We start from the raw sequence: 18,521 nt of genomic DNA on the forward strand, positions 1-18,521 counted from the left end.
GCTTGTAACCATTACATTTTAGCCATCTTCAACTCGACAGTCACATTTTTGGTAACGGAAGGGTTTTCTATTTCTAGAAAACGCTTTCTTATTTGCTCGGTTGTGTGTGCTAAACTTTTCTTTGGAATTGCTTTGGAATTACTCTATACAGCTATACTCTTTGATTGTACATCATAACACACAAGGGGAAGGGTCTAACATTTAAAATATGAAAGGGTGGAGGACAATCCACTGCTTGAATTTATAGTTATTGGGGTGCATTTCAGCATCCTGTAGTAGAAATTAGTATTACAGAGACAGACATTAACACAAATTATCCTGACGACAAAAAAGAAAATTCACTTGCAAAAACTTGATTCCCCATTTACCAGAACTTTTTCTTCTTTGTTTGCCTCTCAAGGCTTCCATAGAGCCCTGTAGTGTCTAATTCAATTCAATTAACACAATTATCATTGTTGTTTAACGTCACTATGAAAAGCATATATTCAATAAAATACCTGAATTCTCTTTATCTGATAAACTGATAATAACTGTTATAAGCCTTATCTCTCACCTGAATGCATGCCAGAGGCTCGTTGGTCCAAATTGAGTATCCTCCCACCACATAGATCCTGTCATTGTGGACGGCTACTCCGGACTCGTTTTGACCTGGGGAGAGACGACACAATGCTTCACTAACAGGGAGAGGACATCCTGACAATATGACCCCCCAGTCCCCCCCGGGATGCAGAGAGATAAAGATGGGGCAAGGACAAGAGTGTATGGAGCTCCTGTTCTCTTTCCCTGTGACTTTGTCCTAAACTTTGACAGATATGAGGACAGAACACAAGAGGAAAGTCATGCGGAAGGAGAGAAGGAGGAAGTTGCTCTACGTCTCTACAACAACTATTTCTGCCACCATACACTCCCAACTCACCAACTGCCTCACTGACATGTTTCTGAAACTAAACTGCGACCAATCTGAAATCATTTGTATTGGCCCAAACTCACTAACCCGCTCTACCCATGACTTCTCTCTAAACATCGTCCTGCAGCCTCTCCCTCCCTCTGGGACTCCCTCCCCAGTCACATCCAAAAGGCCAACACTCTTGAATCCTTCAAAACAAATCTCTCAAAACTCAATCATTCACTCTTAAAGGTAGGGTAGGTAAGTTTGAGAAACTGTCTCGAGATACACTTGTTGTTATATTCCATGGAATGCTCTTAACATCCCGATAGCAATGAATATCTTAAGTGCTTTGACAAAAAATCCATAAAAAAATGTCATCTGTGGAAGCCGTAGTACTGTAAAAAGCACGACCAATCATTTTAGCCGGCCCGGCTAAAATAACTGGATGGCCTACCTGCCTGTCAGCCTTCCATCTGTGCACAAACTTATCTCGTGCCCTCATTGGTCATGTGCGCGTTCGTGTGTGTTGGAGGAGGGGCTCTGTAAGGAAGTGGCAGATTTTTTCCGGTTGTGTATTTTCAAATTCTAGCGCACTCGAGCTGGTTTCTCCAAAATTACCTACCCCACCTTTAACATTTCTAATCATCAACCCCTACACTTTAAACCATGCAGACACATTAAATGAGAGAATATGTTTACATCCTGCAGTATCTGCACCACAGATTGTGTGTGTAGTGAAGGTGGTACAGCCCTCCTCCACCAGCCTGGAGGCTATACAGTAAGATGCAGTATGCCCAAGGGTCCAACTCAAGGATATATGTGTTTTCAGTGTATATCATCCTACCTCCTACTCACAACAAGCGGGGCGTTGTGTGTAATCTAATGAGAGGAGAGGACCTACTGTATGTCTCTAAGCATCACATACTGTACATCATGAACAGTGTAATGTATTGGAATTAGAAAAAGATATACTGTATTTGAGATGAATACGCATTGTGGTTACTTTAATCACAGAAAATGTATCAAATGTATGATTTTATAATCTGAAACAATATCCAAAAAATTATAATACATTTTTATTTCGGAAATTCGGATTTTTACTCTAACAATAGCGCCATCATAATTTTATCGCATTTATATTTCAATTCCTGTGTGTTATCTTGGGAGTTCAGGGTCTCAATGAATTGTCCTTCTCCTCTGCTGCTTCTCAAGTTAAAGCATTAGTTGACATTTTTGGAAATACACTTGTACTCTTCTTAGATGATCGAAAAAATATATACATAGTCCATGTTGGTGCTAAGCTAAGCCTCCTGAATACAGCTTCAAATAAGCATGAAAGTGGTATCAATCTTCTCCTGTAACTCTCTGGCAAAAAAGTAAACAAGTGTAGGTTCAACTATTCGTTTACATGAGTCTTACCGAACAAGCAACATTTAAAAAAAAGGATTAACCAATGGGGTCCTATCAACTTATTAACCATCCCCAGTATCATTATTGGAATTGTGTGTCTACTCTAGTCACATGTGTGTTCTCTCCACTCTGCCCACCTGTGAGGAGGCTGAAGGAGCAGCGCGTCCACTGGTCCAGGTCCATGTTGTAGGACTCGATGTGGCGCACCAGGATGCGGTCGTTGTTGTAGTCCAGGTCGTTCCCCCCGAGCACGTAGAGCTGCCGCCTCACCGCCGCCATCACGTGGTAGACCCGCCTCTGAAACATGGGACTGCGCGCCAACCACTGGTCCTGTAGAGGTGGAGAAGGGATTAAAGGGAAAACAGAAGGAGGGGAAAGACAGAAGGAAGAAAATGATGAAGATGAGAAGCAGGTTAGGTGTAGCATGAAGAGGGAGGGAGAAACAGAGAGGGCGGGATGGGAAAGAGGATGAATAAGAAGATTAATATTTAAGCATATCCATGCATGGGTAATTGATGTATGCTCAGTGCTAGATAAATAACATGACACTGGAGCTCTGGCTTGTACTAATGACTTCCCTCCCTATTTCTAATCATATGTTTCAGCCACTCCATTTTACACCCAGGATCCCCGCTCATTCCACTAAGTGTGTTCGAAGCTTATTTTGTGTCAGTGTGTGTGTGTTTGATTGAGGCAGAGAATGAGAGTGTGTGTGTCTGCTGGGAGCTGACGGGTGGCCATCTGTTGAGGGTAGAGTGGGTGGGGGGTTGCTGTTGCTCTGGCAGGTGAATGTAGATTCATGGTGAATACAAATGAGACTCCCTTCTCTCTTTCTCTCGCTTCTTCGTTCCCTGGCTTCCGAGCCAACGTGTACAAACAGAGGCCCATATGGATGGGCACCTTACACATAGTGTATACGCCCTGCATACCTCCACACTATATACAGCCTCACCGAGACCCAGCCCTCTTTAGCAGCTGGCTCGTAAACATACACAAACACAGGCTGGAGCGTAATGGCGCATTTCCACTGCAGGGCCTCGCACGGCTTAGTACGGTATAGTTAGGCCTTGGTAGGCCAGGCACACTTTATGCTGCGTTTCCATTACAGTTTAGGAACTGGGGTAGTATCTATAGTAACGCAGTGTAGGCGGAGCCGTGACGTCATCTTCAATGCGAAACACAAAACCAACATCAGCCGTTAGCTGTTAGCCCTCAGAGCTCACAGCTCCTCATATCTGTTCAGAAACTAGACAAAAGTTAAACAAGTACAAACCACAGACTGTCTGTGTCATGGCGAATACAGTCGCTGGTTTGTTTATGTCTGTATAGGCCGTTGTTGTGAGTGTGGACGGTCGGAGCATATACTGCGTTAGCTTAGCCAATCTCCATTCAGAAAACACGAATTTTAAAAGGTTTTTCGCCTGCCGTCTGTCTGCAGACTTGTCAAAGCATTAATTCATGGTTTTTACTAACCGGTATCAGTATGTTGTTACTTCGGCATCATTTTGAAACGTGTATTACAATTAAATCCTGGTAAAATATGTTCATTTTGTTGTAGTTGCCAGCGATTCTCTCACTAGTTTAGCATACTCAGCCCGGTTGTTGGCCCGGAGAGAACCTCGATTTTGGAGAGCCAGAAAAACTGTGAAAAAGTACCCGCTAGCCGGAACTACGCCCAGTGGAAACGCAACCAAAAACGGGCCGGGCACGGCACGCTTAAACCGCGCTCCGCGCTGTAGTGGAAATGCGCCATTAGTGCATTCCAATACAGTGATGTGAAGATGCAAATACAGAAATCACATTAGAGTAAATTCATTCTCATGTATGTAATTAAAAGGGTAGTGACATTGTTGAGGCAATATTTGGAAGTTAGTACATGAAAGAGGCCCAATTATGCTTTTTGTGGTTTTCCCTTTCCTGTAGTTATATAGGTTTGTGTGCATGTAAATGGTCTGCAAAGGCTAAAATCCCAAAGCCCCCTCGAGAAGGACTTGCTCTCCCACACACTCCCCCCCCTGCCTAAAAAACCCTTGATTGGACTCCTTTGTTTACTTCTATTGTGACATCACTATGTAACACTCGCACTTCTATTGGCTCGCGCTCCAACACATTGTACATAATAGGCTAAGGGGAGGGACATCTCTAAGCAGTTGACCAATCACAACAAAGCTGGCCAGCTAACCAATCAGAGCAGACTGGGCTCTGGTTACAGACAGAGGGTGAAAAGAGGTGCTGCAGCACAGGCAGTATGAGAAAAAGAAAGAGCTTGTCACAGTAGAGGCACTTAATACTAATATGTAACCTGGAAATTGACATAATAGGACCCCTTTAAAGTAAACAAAATGTTTTTGTCCCATGGATAATTTACTAAAAAACACTTTTATGTTGATTTCATGCTAAAGAAAGTCAAATCTTGTATGTAGTTTTACTATTTTCCACAATGCTATTGGTTTCAATTAATTTACATATGGTGTGAAAATCAATTAGCAGACTCTTTGACACCTGCCGGGTGTGTAATCCATCAAAGCAAATACTGTATGCATTAATTTGTTTAAGTTGAAAAATGGTCATTATTGTTTCACTGATTAAGTGTTTGTTGCAAAAGTATGCACTGCATCATCTCCAAACAATGATATTACTGCGACAAACATTAATGCAGGCCAAAATGTTCACTTTTAAGTATAACCAACTATTGTTCTTATAGCCTAAGTACCACATTTCTCTTAGAAGGCTTTACACTATAGGAAACTCTCTATCATTAAACACTTATTCAGGTAAGGAACAACAACCTCAACAACCTAAGTGAAGAAAAAAATGAGAACAACAGATGACAAAAGGTTCTTTCAGGAAGGAAAAACATTAACATGAACAGCTTTATACTGTATGTACATAGTCAACTGAACAAAAGGTGTACTATAAGAAAAGTAATAACACAAGGTAAAGTATTAAAAGGACAGTTCCCCCCAAAATGTAAAAAATATATTTTGTTATCAGTCTACACTATTGTAAAGATGTCTGCCTTCTCTCCATTATAATGGAACTAGTTTATACTTCGGTTTCTTAAAGTGTCAGCCATTTAGAAAGGTTATCAGCAATGTCTCTTTTCCAGAAATCCTAACGGTTACCAATGATAATCCACAGACTTTGACAGTTTCATTTAGGAACAATTTACGAGTTTGGTTTTATTTGAACTTAATTATATGCTCAATCCCCATTCTTGTTATCTTTGCCATCATCTTGACTGTAAAGGACCCTGGGGGGACAATGGAGTCAGATTCCATTATTTTTTGTTTGGGAGGGGAGAGATGTACACTCTACTAGTTGCACTGTTTTAGTTAAAGTCATGTTTCCTGCAACCTCGCATATAGCACTCACATTTCACTCTTCTAGCCCTGTTTAGCTCTGTTAAACCCTGGGTGGATAGAGTACCATTAAGGGGCCCAGGGCTCTTTGCCAAAGAGCCCTGGGCCCCTTAATGGTTCCCTCTCTGTTCCCCGTCTCTCACAATCAATAGAGCAGAAATTCCCAAACAATCTCTCAAAAAGTGTGAGTTGACATCACTTCACCCTTACCTGCTCTGGGTCATACACCATCAGTCGATTCTGGTACTGAGCTGTGTTTGTCACCCCACCTGTAACATAAAATAACAGCTTGGCTTTAATCAGAGCACAAAAGCTGTTGGTACAAATGTGCACAAAGCAGTGTTTGAATCTTGAATGCAAGAAGGTGTTTGTGTGTGTGTATTAATGTGTAGAATCAAGGTGAGTCCGTCTTCTTATAGCTGAATACCTGAGACCCAGAGCAGGCTGTCAGCCACACAGCCGGCGTGGCAGGACAGAGAGCGGTCGAAGGGTTGCACAAACATCCATTTGTTCCTCTTGGGACAGTACCGCTCCACAGAGGGCAGCACCTGCCGCAGCTCGTTCCTCCCCCCCACTGCGTACAGGAACTGCCCCAGCACCCCCAGGACAAAGTGTTCTCGGCAGGCCTTCATGGAAGCAATCTCAGTCCAACAGTTTCCCCTGGGATCGTATCGACAAGCGGTCCTTACGGCACACGTCCTCCCGGTGGAGTGCTCCACCTCCCCACCCACAACAAACAGGAAGTTCCCCATCACAGCCACACAGTGGTGGCTGCGCCCCGTGGGCATGGGTGCCAGCTCGCTCCAGTTGGAGCCACCTGAGACCCGTACGTGCTCCTGCGCGGCCGGGTTGAAGTACCGCAGCTCCCTGACCCTGCTCGACTCCCGCTTCCTCCCCCCGGCTATGTAGAGGGTGAGGGACTGGAAGCGAGGCCGGGTGCGGGCTGACTGGCGGAGGGGCTGGGCGAAGGTGCCGTTGTGGTAGTCCAAGGCCTCCTCCACCAGGGAGGCAGCAGTCGGGCTGGACTGGACCAGGGAGTGGCTCCGGGCCAGGTGGTGCAGCACGGGGACGTCCATCAGGCCGTAGCGCACGTGTTGGATCAGATCCTCGGTGTACTGGTACCGGCAGTCATGTTCCAGCCACAGAACCACCAGCTGCAGCCAGATAGAGCAGAGAAACACTGATGAGTTATATATTATTTCAACAGTCTCATAAAGTTAGCATATGTTATAATGCAAATTCAGTATTACACATGGCTCACCCTTTAAGTGACAATAATAATCCTTTTGTTACTACTGTACTGTAGGTCTTTTATTAAATAGTTAAGTGGCAAGAATGTAAGAGATAGATATATACTCTATTCATCCTAAAAAGAAAATACAAAATAGAATAAACTATAAATATATAAAATAAAAAATGTATATATATATATATATATAATTATACGTATCCACAGTAGTAAAGACATATATCAGTATCTAAAGATTACACAATATAAAATGTACAGAATAATTAGAAATAGCCTAATCTGAAACATATAGAAATATGGTACTATATACATTACAAATTGCTCCAAGTAGCGTTTTAAAAAACACTTTTCTTTTTAATGTGTTCTAGTTTGTTCAAATATTTGGAAACTGCAAAATACCAGAAACATTTAAATGAACAATTGGATAAATTCAAGTTGGGCTGAACTGGACAACATTCTTTGTGCTTTTATCCTCTTTTTGTTTATATTAATTGAAACAAACTGTCTTTTTCTCATGTGGTCTGCAGAAAATACTCTCACTTTATAAATGTAAAATTCCCACCCAAAATCTTTTCATACATTAACTGAAAAGAGAGAAAAAAGACTAAAGGCAAAAAGGGAGCAAGAGGAAAGTAAAAGGAAGTAGGAGACAGCACGAAGTCAGTGTGTTAAGAACGAAAGATTAGAGGAATGAGTGAAAAAAGGCAGAAAATAATAGGAAAGAAATGAGCGTGGGTCTGCTTATCACAATTATTTCTCCACACGCCTATAGGCTATTATTGCAAGACTGAGGCACGCCCGCACTGCATCCACACACAAGTATTTATTAATCAGCAGCATTCAATATGCAGCCGGTAAATATCCACAGGCTCCTTCCTTTGTTTAATGCAGGCGAACTGGAGTGCAGAGAATTTAATTGAACTTGAGAGCGGTGGAAGGTTATTTAGTTGCGCCGAGGTGTGAATGTGGGCGAGATGACTGGAGATCACTGATATTATTACCGGGAAAACAAAGTGGTTTTTGACGTAATCTGTGCAGAGATGGAGCACTTAAAGCAGAATGAAGATGAGATATAGTGGACATTTTGTTTTCAGACAACAGACAAATCAGACAAAATCCAGTATCACACCATAAATCAAAACACAGCATTTGGTGCATGACTTATAGACTATAACCTCAGTTGTGCTTTCCCTATATTCCCATTTTAATCAAACGTGTGAGTATGCAACTAACATGCAAGTCAGGATTGTCTCTTTAAGGTATCTGTGCCACTCTTCTGTCTCTACCTCCCTTTCTCTATTGCTCACCCCGCCTCTCTCCTCCTCCTTGCTCTGAAGTGACAGTACGTGTGTGTGCGTGTTTCTGAGTCAGTGTGTGTGTGTGTGTGTGTGTGTGTGTGTGTGTGTGTGTGTGTGTGTGTGTGGTGTGTGTGTGCATGCGTGTGCACTACGGCAGCTGACTGTGAAGGTCACGCTGCATCGCGCAACTTCCTCGGGGCACGGAATAAATCAACTCCTTCTCCCTGCTTCCCCTCAAAGAGAAAGTGCAAGAGTGTGTGTGTGTGTTGTGTGTGTGTGTGTGTGTGTGTGTGGTGTGTGTGTGTGTGTTGTGTGGTGTGTGTGTGTGTGTGTGTGTGTGTGTGTGTGTGTGTGTGTGTGTGTGTGTGTGTGTGTGTGTGTGTGTGTGTGTGTGTGTGTGTGTAAAAGAGAGTTAGACCACAAAAGACAGAGAGAGAGAGAGAGAGAGAGAGAGAGAGAGAGAGAGAGAGAGAGAGAGAGAGAGAGAGAGAAAGAGAGAGGTAAGGGGAGGGGGGGAGCTACGGAAAAGCAACGAAAAAGGTGGCAAGAAAAAAAAACAACGCCGGGCAAATGTGATTTTCAGAGCGTGAGAGACTCTAAGAAAACTCTGAGTGACGATGATTGACTGCCAAGATATATCGGCCCCGGTATTGGCGTGCATAGTCCCGTCCCCCCCCGTCCCCCCCCCCCGCCCCCACACAACCCTTTCGGACGACGGCCCCCGCTTGCCGTTCGCTTCCGTCTGATGCCTAAATTAACCTTCTGGGCGAAGTGAAGGAGGCCCAAAGCAGCCTAATCAGAGGCTGATTATGGCGGCGGCGGCTGGCTAAAGGGTCAGGGTAATTGTGCCATCAGAGGCCTGATTGTTTTCAATCAGACGGGCGGCCGAGTGACAGCTGGGGGATTGGGGCCCTGATGGAGCCGCGGTGGGCCTAATCAGAGGAGAGAAGGGGAGGAAGACAGAGAGAGAGAGAGAGAGAGAGAGAGAGAGAGAGGGGGGAGGTGGAGGGTGGAAGGGTGGAGGCTGATTGGTACAAATGAACAGTCAAAACAGTAAGTCTCCACCCCGCCACTGCCGCACACGTGCACGCTCACCACCACCATCCATCCATCACACGTGCACACAGTTCAAAAACAGTCCTTCCTATCGCTCATTAATATAAACAATGAGGTGCAGCTGGTGCGTGTTTAATCTGTTGTTTATTAGTCTGCATGCAGATGATGTGTCATGCATTTCTATGTGTGTGTGTGCTTGTGTTATATACAGAGTAGTTAAGAAGCGCCAAGATGCAATTAGTTCAAGCTAAGAAGATTGTCTCTCACTTTATTTCTACGATCAAACCTTTTGTATTTAAGTTTCTACAGTGCATAACCAAGGCGTTATGCTACAACTTAAAGAAGTGCATACACAATGCACTATGCTATCATTGAGCGATGGAAACCAAGTATAAGCATATACAATGAGTCAATAGTTTGTACTGATTATATATATACATTCTAACATTCTCTTGCACTTTGATCTGTTTTATTTGTTCTATGTCCTATATATATTCATGTTGCCACTGTTGGAGGAGCCTGTGACTTAAGTGTTATATTGCCATATCTACACTGTAGCTAATGTGCACATAACAATAAAGCCTTGAATCTTGCATCTTGAATGTACATAGATAAAGGAAAGAAAGCAATAACCACTACTAAAGTAATCCCCCCTACATTCACTGCCATTGTCTCTCACTTTATTTGTCAGCATCATAACACTACACACTACTGCTTCTACTTGCAGGGAATACCAATATTCACACACACTCACACACACTCACTGAGACACACACTTCCAGTACCTTCCAGATCTCCTCTTCGCTCAGAGAGGTGAGCCGGTCGCTCTTCAGCACCTCCCTGAGGAGGCGGTAGGGCAGCTGCAGGGCCTCGTCCTGCCGGCTGTGGCTCAGCTCAGACAGATGCTCCACCAGGAAGCCCACCACGGCTTCCTCCAGGGAGGGGAGGTGGAACAGGTCGGCCACGCGGTACAGCTCCAGGTAGTTCACACTGCTCAGCTCCTGCAGCGGGAACACGTAAACAGACAGGTGAGTTAGCCATTAAGGTTCTCTGGGCGCTTGCAAACAGCAAAAGATGACATCATCTCTAAACTAATGTAAGATTTCATTTCGTTTTTTGAATGCAAGCCATCATATAAAATAATGTGTCACATTCATCCAACGATGAGTAAGACACCTGATACATAAGTGTGCCCCATGACCCCCGATGGGTTGATTTGACTTTCCATTTAAATGATAACCATAGAGTTACCAGGTTTAGAGACATACCGACATAAAGAGAGGAAAGGCGGTAAATACAAGAAATTGAGCCTTAGTGGAATAAGACTGCCATCTTCTGGCTGCCCTCCAGCACATACACTGCTAAGAGGCACCAGCTAGTGTTCAACATGTAATGACTTAACACCTTCATGGATCAATCAGGGTATTTCAAGTAGATATTTAGACTGCTGTTCCGAACAATTCAAATGTCACTACTGTTTTATTTTACTTTGTAAAAGGGTGTGTTATATTCAGAAAAATCTCTGAACCGGTTTCTTTTTACAATTAGATGAAAGGTCTTCTTTCCATTAGAATGGTGAGTATACAAATAACATCAGCAATTAGCACATAGGTGATTTTGTTCAAATGCCAACTTGAAAATGAAAATGATATTCCAAATCAAATAGCATTATATGTGTCTTTTGAGTAAAGACTTAAAATATGCAATATGTTTTAGAGCCATTGTCTCTAAATGCAATTGCAATTTCATTTTACTCAGATAACACAAAATACTACAGTTTGGAATAGAATTATTTTAGATTAACATCATCATCTAAAATAAGTCCCTTATGGGCTCCTTAATCACACATGCATACCAGTCAACATGTGTCATATGTGATCCATTTCAGATAAAGGACTTACAGTGCAGCTATACACAGTAAGTGTAGTATCCTTCAGTTACTCAATAACCAATTAACTGAATTGTGTGCATCAGTATGCATCATATCGGAGGTTTAATCATCCTGACTGGCTGTTACTTTCCAATCAATTGCTTCAGTGTGTATGGAAAATCAACATTATGGGTCTGGCCCATGCACTTTAATCATGGGCCTCCATTTATTTTCAAAAGTGGTGGGGACACTTTTTTCAGATAAAGAAAAAACTGTATTGTGCGCCACCCTTTTTTTTGTACACACTAATGTCCTTACTATTAGCTAGCAACACCTGTATAGACAGGATTTACAGAGTCACTGTCAGGCTACAGACTATTTTCGTAGGAACCATTATATATGTGTGTCCAGGGGACAATTATTGAGGAAGCCAATGATCTCCGTCTTTATTTAAGAGTCTTAAACACGCCTGTTCTCCACAGCTTCTCCACACATTTTCTTTTTTCTTTCAATATGTAAACTATGCATTCTACTCTCTGTCATGAAAATAAAGCAAAAATACAACATTTACTTCAGGCAAACAGGCCAAAAGAAAAGACATGTTGTTGTAGCTTGAGGTGTTATCTGGTCAATAGCATACAATTGCTTTTGCCCCCACCAGATGGCACATTTGAGTTAAGTTGAATACTGTGATGTAAATATAAAGACTTGGATTTTGAATTAAAGTATAAAAGTCCTTGAAGATAGTAGAAGTAATGTAAAATATATATTACGTACTGCGTGGTATTAGTGATTCTAAAACTACCACAAATTGAATTGAATGTAATAAAATGCATGACACTGTGTATGAAATACCTCAGAGTGGTAGGTACTGCCCTGCAACACCATGTTAACCCAGTTTTTGGCTGCGTACCCAGAGGATAGTGGGCTGACTCTGTTCCAAAAGATCCGTCTGTGATAAAGCACATGCAACAGGGTGGCCTAGTTCTTAAAGAGATCTGGACTCAGGCACCTTCCCTGACAAGCAGCCCCCCCCACTAAAGTGTCCTTGAGCAGCACACTGAGTCTGTACTGACTCAAGGGCTACACACTCCAACTGACCTGAAAACTCCACATTACATCATTAGATTGTAAGAGATTGTTGAATTTCAATAATCACAGCAGCTCTTTAGATTTATTTAAAAAATCAAAGCTTGCAGTGAGGTTAGCTTGAAGGAATAGTGGGACTTTTGGGAGATATATATATTTGCTTTGTTGCAGGGATTTGGATTAGAAACTCAATAAAACTCTCTCTGACATAAGAAGCTCGAGCCAGCAGAGAGTTCGCTTAGCTGAGCATGAAGACAAGAAGCAAACATGGCCCTTCTGGCTGTCTAAAGATTCAAACATCACTATTAGCACCTATTGCCACACATTAACCTATCCAAAGAAAGCATTCAAGAAGTGTCCGTGACCAGCCAAGAAATAACCATGCTAACATCCCCTTAAAGCAATACATCACACAGAAAAATGCTTTTTTAATTATAAACAGCATCAATAAGCTAAATCCAATGTATGTGAACTTAACAAAACTCGTGCTGTATAATTAAAGTTCCATTTATCCAGTCGTATACTTGCTACTTCCCAAACACATTCATTTTCACTAAAACCTTATAACATAATATTGCCTTAGCTACTATCAGAACAATCCTAATCAAATATGGAGTCTATGGCCTGTGTACACCATATTTTATATTTCTTCCGGTAATTTGCACAAGCACATGTTTGAATTAAGTGATGGTACGTAATCAAAAGCACATTGTACTGTATAAGGATGAACAATGTCTGAACAGCCTGACAGAGCTCCCTTTTCATCAGCCTGTACTCCATTACTGGGGAGAAGATGATTGCAGTATTGTGGAGCATTTTAGTAAAAACATTTCTTCCCACTTTAAAGCCTTTGTAAAATGGCCATACGTCGTTTTCCATAAAAAAGACTCTGCTCTTAACACCATTACCTAAACAATCCTGGTCAATGCTGTTCCGTTGTTTTAATTAAGATAAATATGTATTGGTTACTAGCGCAGTTGAGAAGTGGACTTACACAATACATAGGGTGCAATATAAAAGCTTTTCCACACTCCAATCATCCAGCTGTTTCTGAAAGGAACCCACTTCTCAAAGCTCCATGAAATAACAGGATTTAAATTGACCTGATTGAACCTTTTCTTTTATTATGTCACCAGCTTGAACACAAGAGGACTTTGGCATGTGTGTGTGTGTGTGAGTATGTGTACCTGGATGAGGTAGTGTGAGCAGAGGCTGAGCAGCTCCAGCAGCTGAAGGTGGCTGCCCGCAGACAGGACGTCCTGGATCACTGCCGGCTCCAGCAGGATCTAAACAGAGGACAAAGACAAGGTTATTAGGTTTGGTGCAGTTCAGACTCATTGGGTCTGATTCACCAATATCTTTATAAGGCTTTCTTAAAAGTGTTTCTTGTGAATGTTCATAAGAAAATGTACATCAGATTCATGACATGTTCTTTAACCAGAGAATTGTTCGTACTTATGTTTTTATAATAATTAATTGCATTGCATTGCAAGTGTTATTACAGTTTTTCTCGATTGCTAACACACTCAAATTATACATAAAGCACAATTATTTTAACTGACACTCAAAGAGCAAAACATCGGCTCAAATCTCCAAAACTCTAAACACGTTTTCAGCTTTTCACACAATTTGCAAATCAACATGGCACTTTTTGCAAACCACTGCACACGTTTCTCCACGTCAAACACAGGAATCTGACATAAAGTCACGTGTTAGCAGGTTTAAAACACTGATATTCAAAATGTCTCACACATGGACCAATGATCAAGAAACACGTTCCACCTGACCAAACACCTGATAGCATAATTGTTGGCTCATCAATCAGGATGTTAGCACTATAAAAAGACCACAGGTGAGTACTTTCTTACAGCAACAATGGAAGCCAACATGGAAGCAAGAGCAAGAGGAAGAGGAAGAGGAAGAGCTGGAGGGAGAGGACGTGGACAAAGAAGAATACTCTCTAATGAAATGAGATGTTATCAACCATGGTTTGACGATGAGAGAGGCTGGACAGAGGGTTCAGCCTAATCTAAGCTGATTTACTGTTGCCTCTGTAATCCGGACACTTAGACTTGAACACAGGATAGTTACCAGTTTTTAGCTCTGCATAATTCATGATATATCAGTGCTTATATCTGTTGTGTGAAACGTATTTACTTCATTACTGTAATTGAATTGTTGGCATGTTGCATACTATAACTGTACACAAATCCTGCACAATTGACTGTGGTAGACTTACCTTTATACAACACAGACACTGACCAACCACTATGTCTTTGTTGTTTATCTGAAGGGCTGAGAAACAAAGAGGTGCAGGTGGAAGGCTAAGGGTTTTCAATGAGGCACAGGAAGCAGCAGTTACAAACTGGGTTTTGGAAAACAATGCCATCACACTTAGAGAGATCCGAAGCATAATAACTATGTGCTGAGATGCATGTTGCACAAAATGTTATTTTTGATCAAATATGATTTTTTTCAACAACTCATTTGTATTTCTTCATTTACTGTAATGTAATACAACTGTTGAAATGAAGGAAACACAATAACCAATCAAACAGGTCAGCCCACAAATCTCCAGAGTGAGCTTTTAAGTGTGCGTAGAATTTGTTATTTTGATCTTGAGGAAATACAATTGTATTTAAATGGTACATCATGAAGCATATTTTCTTTATGTTTATAGGTGCTATAGGTAATATCAACCTTCAATGCTTACTTGCAGCACGCTTCATTTATTTAATTAACTAAACGCTCGACACGCCAGTGTTTCTCACACTTTTTGTATTTAACAACTTTCTGGCATGATAGCTGAGGGTAGTTGTTTTCCTTATGTTTTCCTCTCAATCATTTATAGAGTCTGTTGAGATGTCAGTGTGTTGTTTTACCACTCTCGTCTACTAAAATAACTTAAATATGTCAAAATCTATTGTGTGTATTGTCGTGACATTTGTAACATATCCATGTTCCCCAGAGGATAAAGTCCTCTGATTTTGGTGATCTTTTGACTTCTCCTCTACTGCCACAAGTTGATGTTGTGTGTTTTTCATTGAAGTATCATCTATTGAATGTAATACGTTTATTTATCGCCCTGACGTCTCATCCAGCACGAAAATCATAATTTTAATTTCGTTATTACTATGGGGCGCATGGTAAACTTTCTACTAGTTTAAGGCACCGATTCGCAGATTAAAATAGCAGCGAGCATGTTATAGGCTTTCAGTCTTGTGTATTTATCCACTGTATGCAGTATCCATTGTTAGCAGGTCATTTTCCTGTTTGGCCTCATGCTGTCTCTTTTTAGTGTGACTGTGGTTTGAGTTGAAATAATTGTCAGCTGTTTTTGAAAGTGAATTATTCATTATAAGTAAAAAACACCAAACATTATCACAGTTACAGCTTCTTAAAAGAAGAAGTTGATGCTTTTCCTTGTCATATATGGAAGCCATATGAGTATACTGTATTTAAGCATTGTTTGAGGTATTATATGTTTTGGGAAATTATAATTGACATTTTTTGCTAAATTCTTGTGCTGTTTTGGACTTTCCCTTTCCTGTAGTATGTTATATAGATTTGTGTGCATGTAAATGGTCTGCAAAGGCTAAAATACAAAAGTTCCCTCCAGAGGGAGATTCTCTCTCACACACTCCCCCCCTACCTGAAACGCTCCTCCTTTGTCTACTTCTGTAACATAGTGACATCACTCCGTAACACTCGCGCATCTATTGGCTAGCGCTGAAAAACATTGTATGTGATATGCTAAGGCTACATCTCTAATGGCGCGTTTCCACTACAGCGTGCAGCCCGGTTTAAGAGGGCTGTGACGTCAGCGGCCCGTCTTTGGTTGCGTTTCCACTTGGCCTAGTACCGGCCGGCGGGTCCTAATTCACAGTTTTTCTGGCCTCATAAAATCGTGGGTCTAGGGCCAGAGACAACGAGGCTGAGTCGGGCTGAGTATGCTAAACTAGAGAGAGCGTCGCTGGCAAGGGGGCTACAACTACAACAAGATGGACATATTTAATTGTAATACACGTTTCAAAATGATGCCGAAGTAACAACATACTGATACCGGTTAGTAAAAACCATGAATTAATGCTTTGTCAAGTCTGCAGACAGACGGCAGGGGAAAAACCTTTTAAAATGCTTGTTTTCTAAATGGAGATTGGCTAAGCTAACGCAGTATATGCTCCGACCGTCCACACTCACAACAACGGCCTATACAGACATAAATAAAGCAGCGACTGTATTCACCATGACACAGGCAGTCTGTGGTTTGTACTTGTTTAACTTTTGTCTAGTTTCTGAACATATATGAGGAGCGGTGAGCTCTGAGTGCTAACAGCTAACGGCTGTGTTGTTTTTCTGGGGTCCTCTGAAGATCACGTCACGGCTCCGCCTACACTGCGTTACTATAGATACTGCCCCAGTTCCTAAACTGTAATGGAAATGCGCCATAAAGTGAGCCAGTCCTAACGAGGCCCAGCCATACCGAGCGGGGCCGAGCGAGGCCGTGTAGTGGAAACGCGCCATAAGCGGGTGATCAAGCACATCAGAGCCGGCCAGCTAACCAATCAGAGCAGACTGGGCTCTGGTTTCAGATAGAGGGTGAAAAGAGGTGCTGCAGCAAAATGTGATGGTTAATTATTAACAGTATTTCCCAAAAAAGGGATGTAAGGTGTTGGGAAAACGCTGATGCATTAAAGCAGCAAGTAATATCCATGTGCTGTGTGACCTGAGGTAATCTCACCAGACTAAACTAAAGGTGGAAGAAAAGTAAGTGTGACAGATTTCACAGCATAACAAGAAATGCTCCTCCAATGTGCTTGCTTCACCATTATCATCCTCCCAGCAAAGCAACATATTCTGGCAATTATTATGCCACTGATTGTGCCAAAATGCTTCCTGTAGAGCTGAACGAACAGCAGCTGAAATTATCTGCTGAAAGCCTCCTTCTGTTTCCTCCATATTATCCGCCCATATGCAACATGAAGCTCTGTTATACAGCCAAATGGTGATGGGCTCTCGGCAGCAGAGCCAAGTATTACAGTATGTATTTTATGGAAGGTATACAGTCCTTTTTTGTGTAAATGTTTAGCACAGCACACAGAACCATGGGAGTTTAATATTCTATTAATTATCTGAATAATAGCCCAATCAAAATGAATCTAAATCTGTGTTACCTCTAAAAGTGTGCCCTCCTACTCCAAATACATGTTGTTACTAAGGGCAGCTTTGATAATCCATGGAGACGTGACTCGATCAGTAGCGAATATGGGAAAAAATTACTTTATGATGTGTGTAACCAGGCACGTGCACACATAGACATCAAAGTGTCCTTCTCCTTCCTCCAGAGAAAAGTGCCCTTTTTATGGGGTGCTTTTTTTTTTTCTCCAATAAATAAATATATGTCTACTGCTGTTTGCGCACAGTTTCCCTTTCCAAAAATATATAAAAATATCAGGTCGAGAGAGTAGACTGTGAAGTTCCGATGCTCTCTCTACCCTCCCTCCCTCCCTCCACGTCTCGTGCACAGCGGTGCGGACATCGGCAGTCACTTCAGACAGACAGGTAGCAGCACCTCCCATATTACTGTCCCATGTTATGCCGGCTTTTCTTGGCTTGTTTGATGGTGAGTGGAGATGAACAAATGACTAAGCTGCCAGTGCCTCGAGTTTACAGCTAATTAGCCAAAAGACAAAAACAAATATAGTTAACTAGGGTACTAGCTAATGGATAAGTTAGCTCAAGGTTTAGCTAAGGCAATTTATCATGGGCATACAGGCTAATGTACTGAACTTAAGGGGAGACACTACAGGTGAATACAATAAAATGTGTATCTAATAACGTCATCACAATCGCCACATTGATATGGAAATGAGGCGTTTACTAGGCCTAATTAAAATGTGCACATTTGCTGCAGTTACTACGGCATTGCAGGTGAAAATGATAAAAAACTAAACAAAACAAAACAAAAACATAGCACCTCACAACTTCCCCAGATAGTTACTAACGTCAAGTCAGTATTTTCCCCGGAAATGTTATGTTTCAATGCAGATTAGCTTTATATCTATAGATGAATTCAGACATGGTAGTAAGACGAACACCATTTATATGTGTTTTTTTTAAGTTTTGTTTCCATTAGAGTGAAAGAAAATATGGAAGCAAAATAGACCAAAATAACTAAATGTACAAGTAGGCTACATGAAAAAAAAATCTTTTTGCCTGTAATGTCCTTAAACAGTAACTTCATAATTGTGATTGTTGGCTGCTCATTTAATAACTATTAATTGTACTAGTTTGTTGT

The 18,521-nt window shown here is 41.7% G+C and overlaps 1 protein-coding gene across 1 annotated transcript in view; it reads right to left on the reverse strand.

The window, feature by feature from the left end:
* Nucleotides 1-18,521, reverse strand: part of klhl32 (kelch-like family member 32) — a 60,060-nt gene that overhangs the window by 1,264 nt on the left and 40,275 nt on the right. Inside the window, exons 5-10 of the mRNA XM_034127339.1 lie at nucleotides 13,411-13,509; nucleotides 10,050-10,265; nucleotides 6,089-6,815; nucleotides 5,872-5,930; nucleotides 2,437-2,629; nucleotides 554-648 (exon numbers count right to left, since the gene is read on the reverse strand). Of these exons, the coding sequence (XP_033983230.1) occupies nucleotides 554-648; nucleotides 2,437-2,629; nucleotides 5,872-5,930; nucleotides 6,089-6,815; nucleotides 10,050-10,265; nucleotides 13,411-13,509 (1,389 nt within the window). The remainder of the gene's footprint in view (nucleotides 1-553; nucleotides 649-2,436; nucleotides 2,630-5,871; nucleotides 5,931-6,088; nucleotides 6,816-10,049; nucleotides 10,266-13,410; nucleotides 13,510-18,521) is intronic.

Source organism: Trematomus bernacchii, unplaced genomic scaffold (genome assembly GCF_902827165.1).
Source record: "Trematomus bernacchii unplaced genomic scaffold, fTreBer1.1, whole genome shotgun sequence".
Taxonomy (NCBI): domain Eukaryota; kingdom Metazoa; phylum Chordata; class Actinopteri; order Perciformes; family Nototheniidae; genus Trematomus; species Trematomus bernacchii.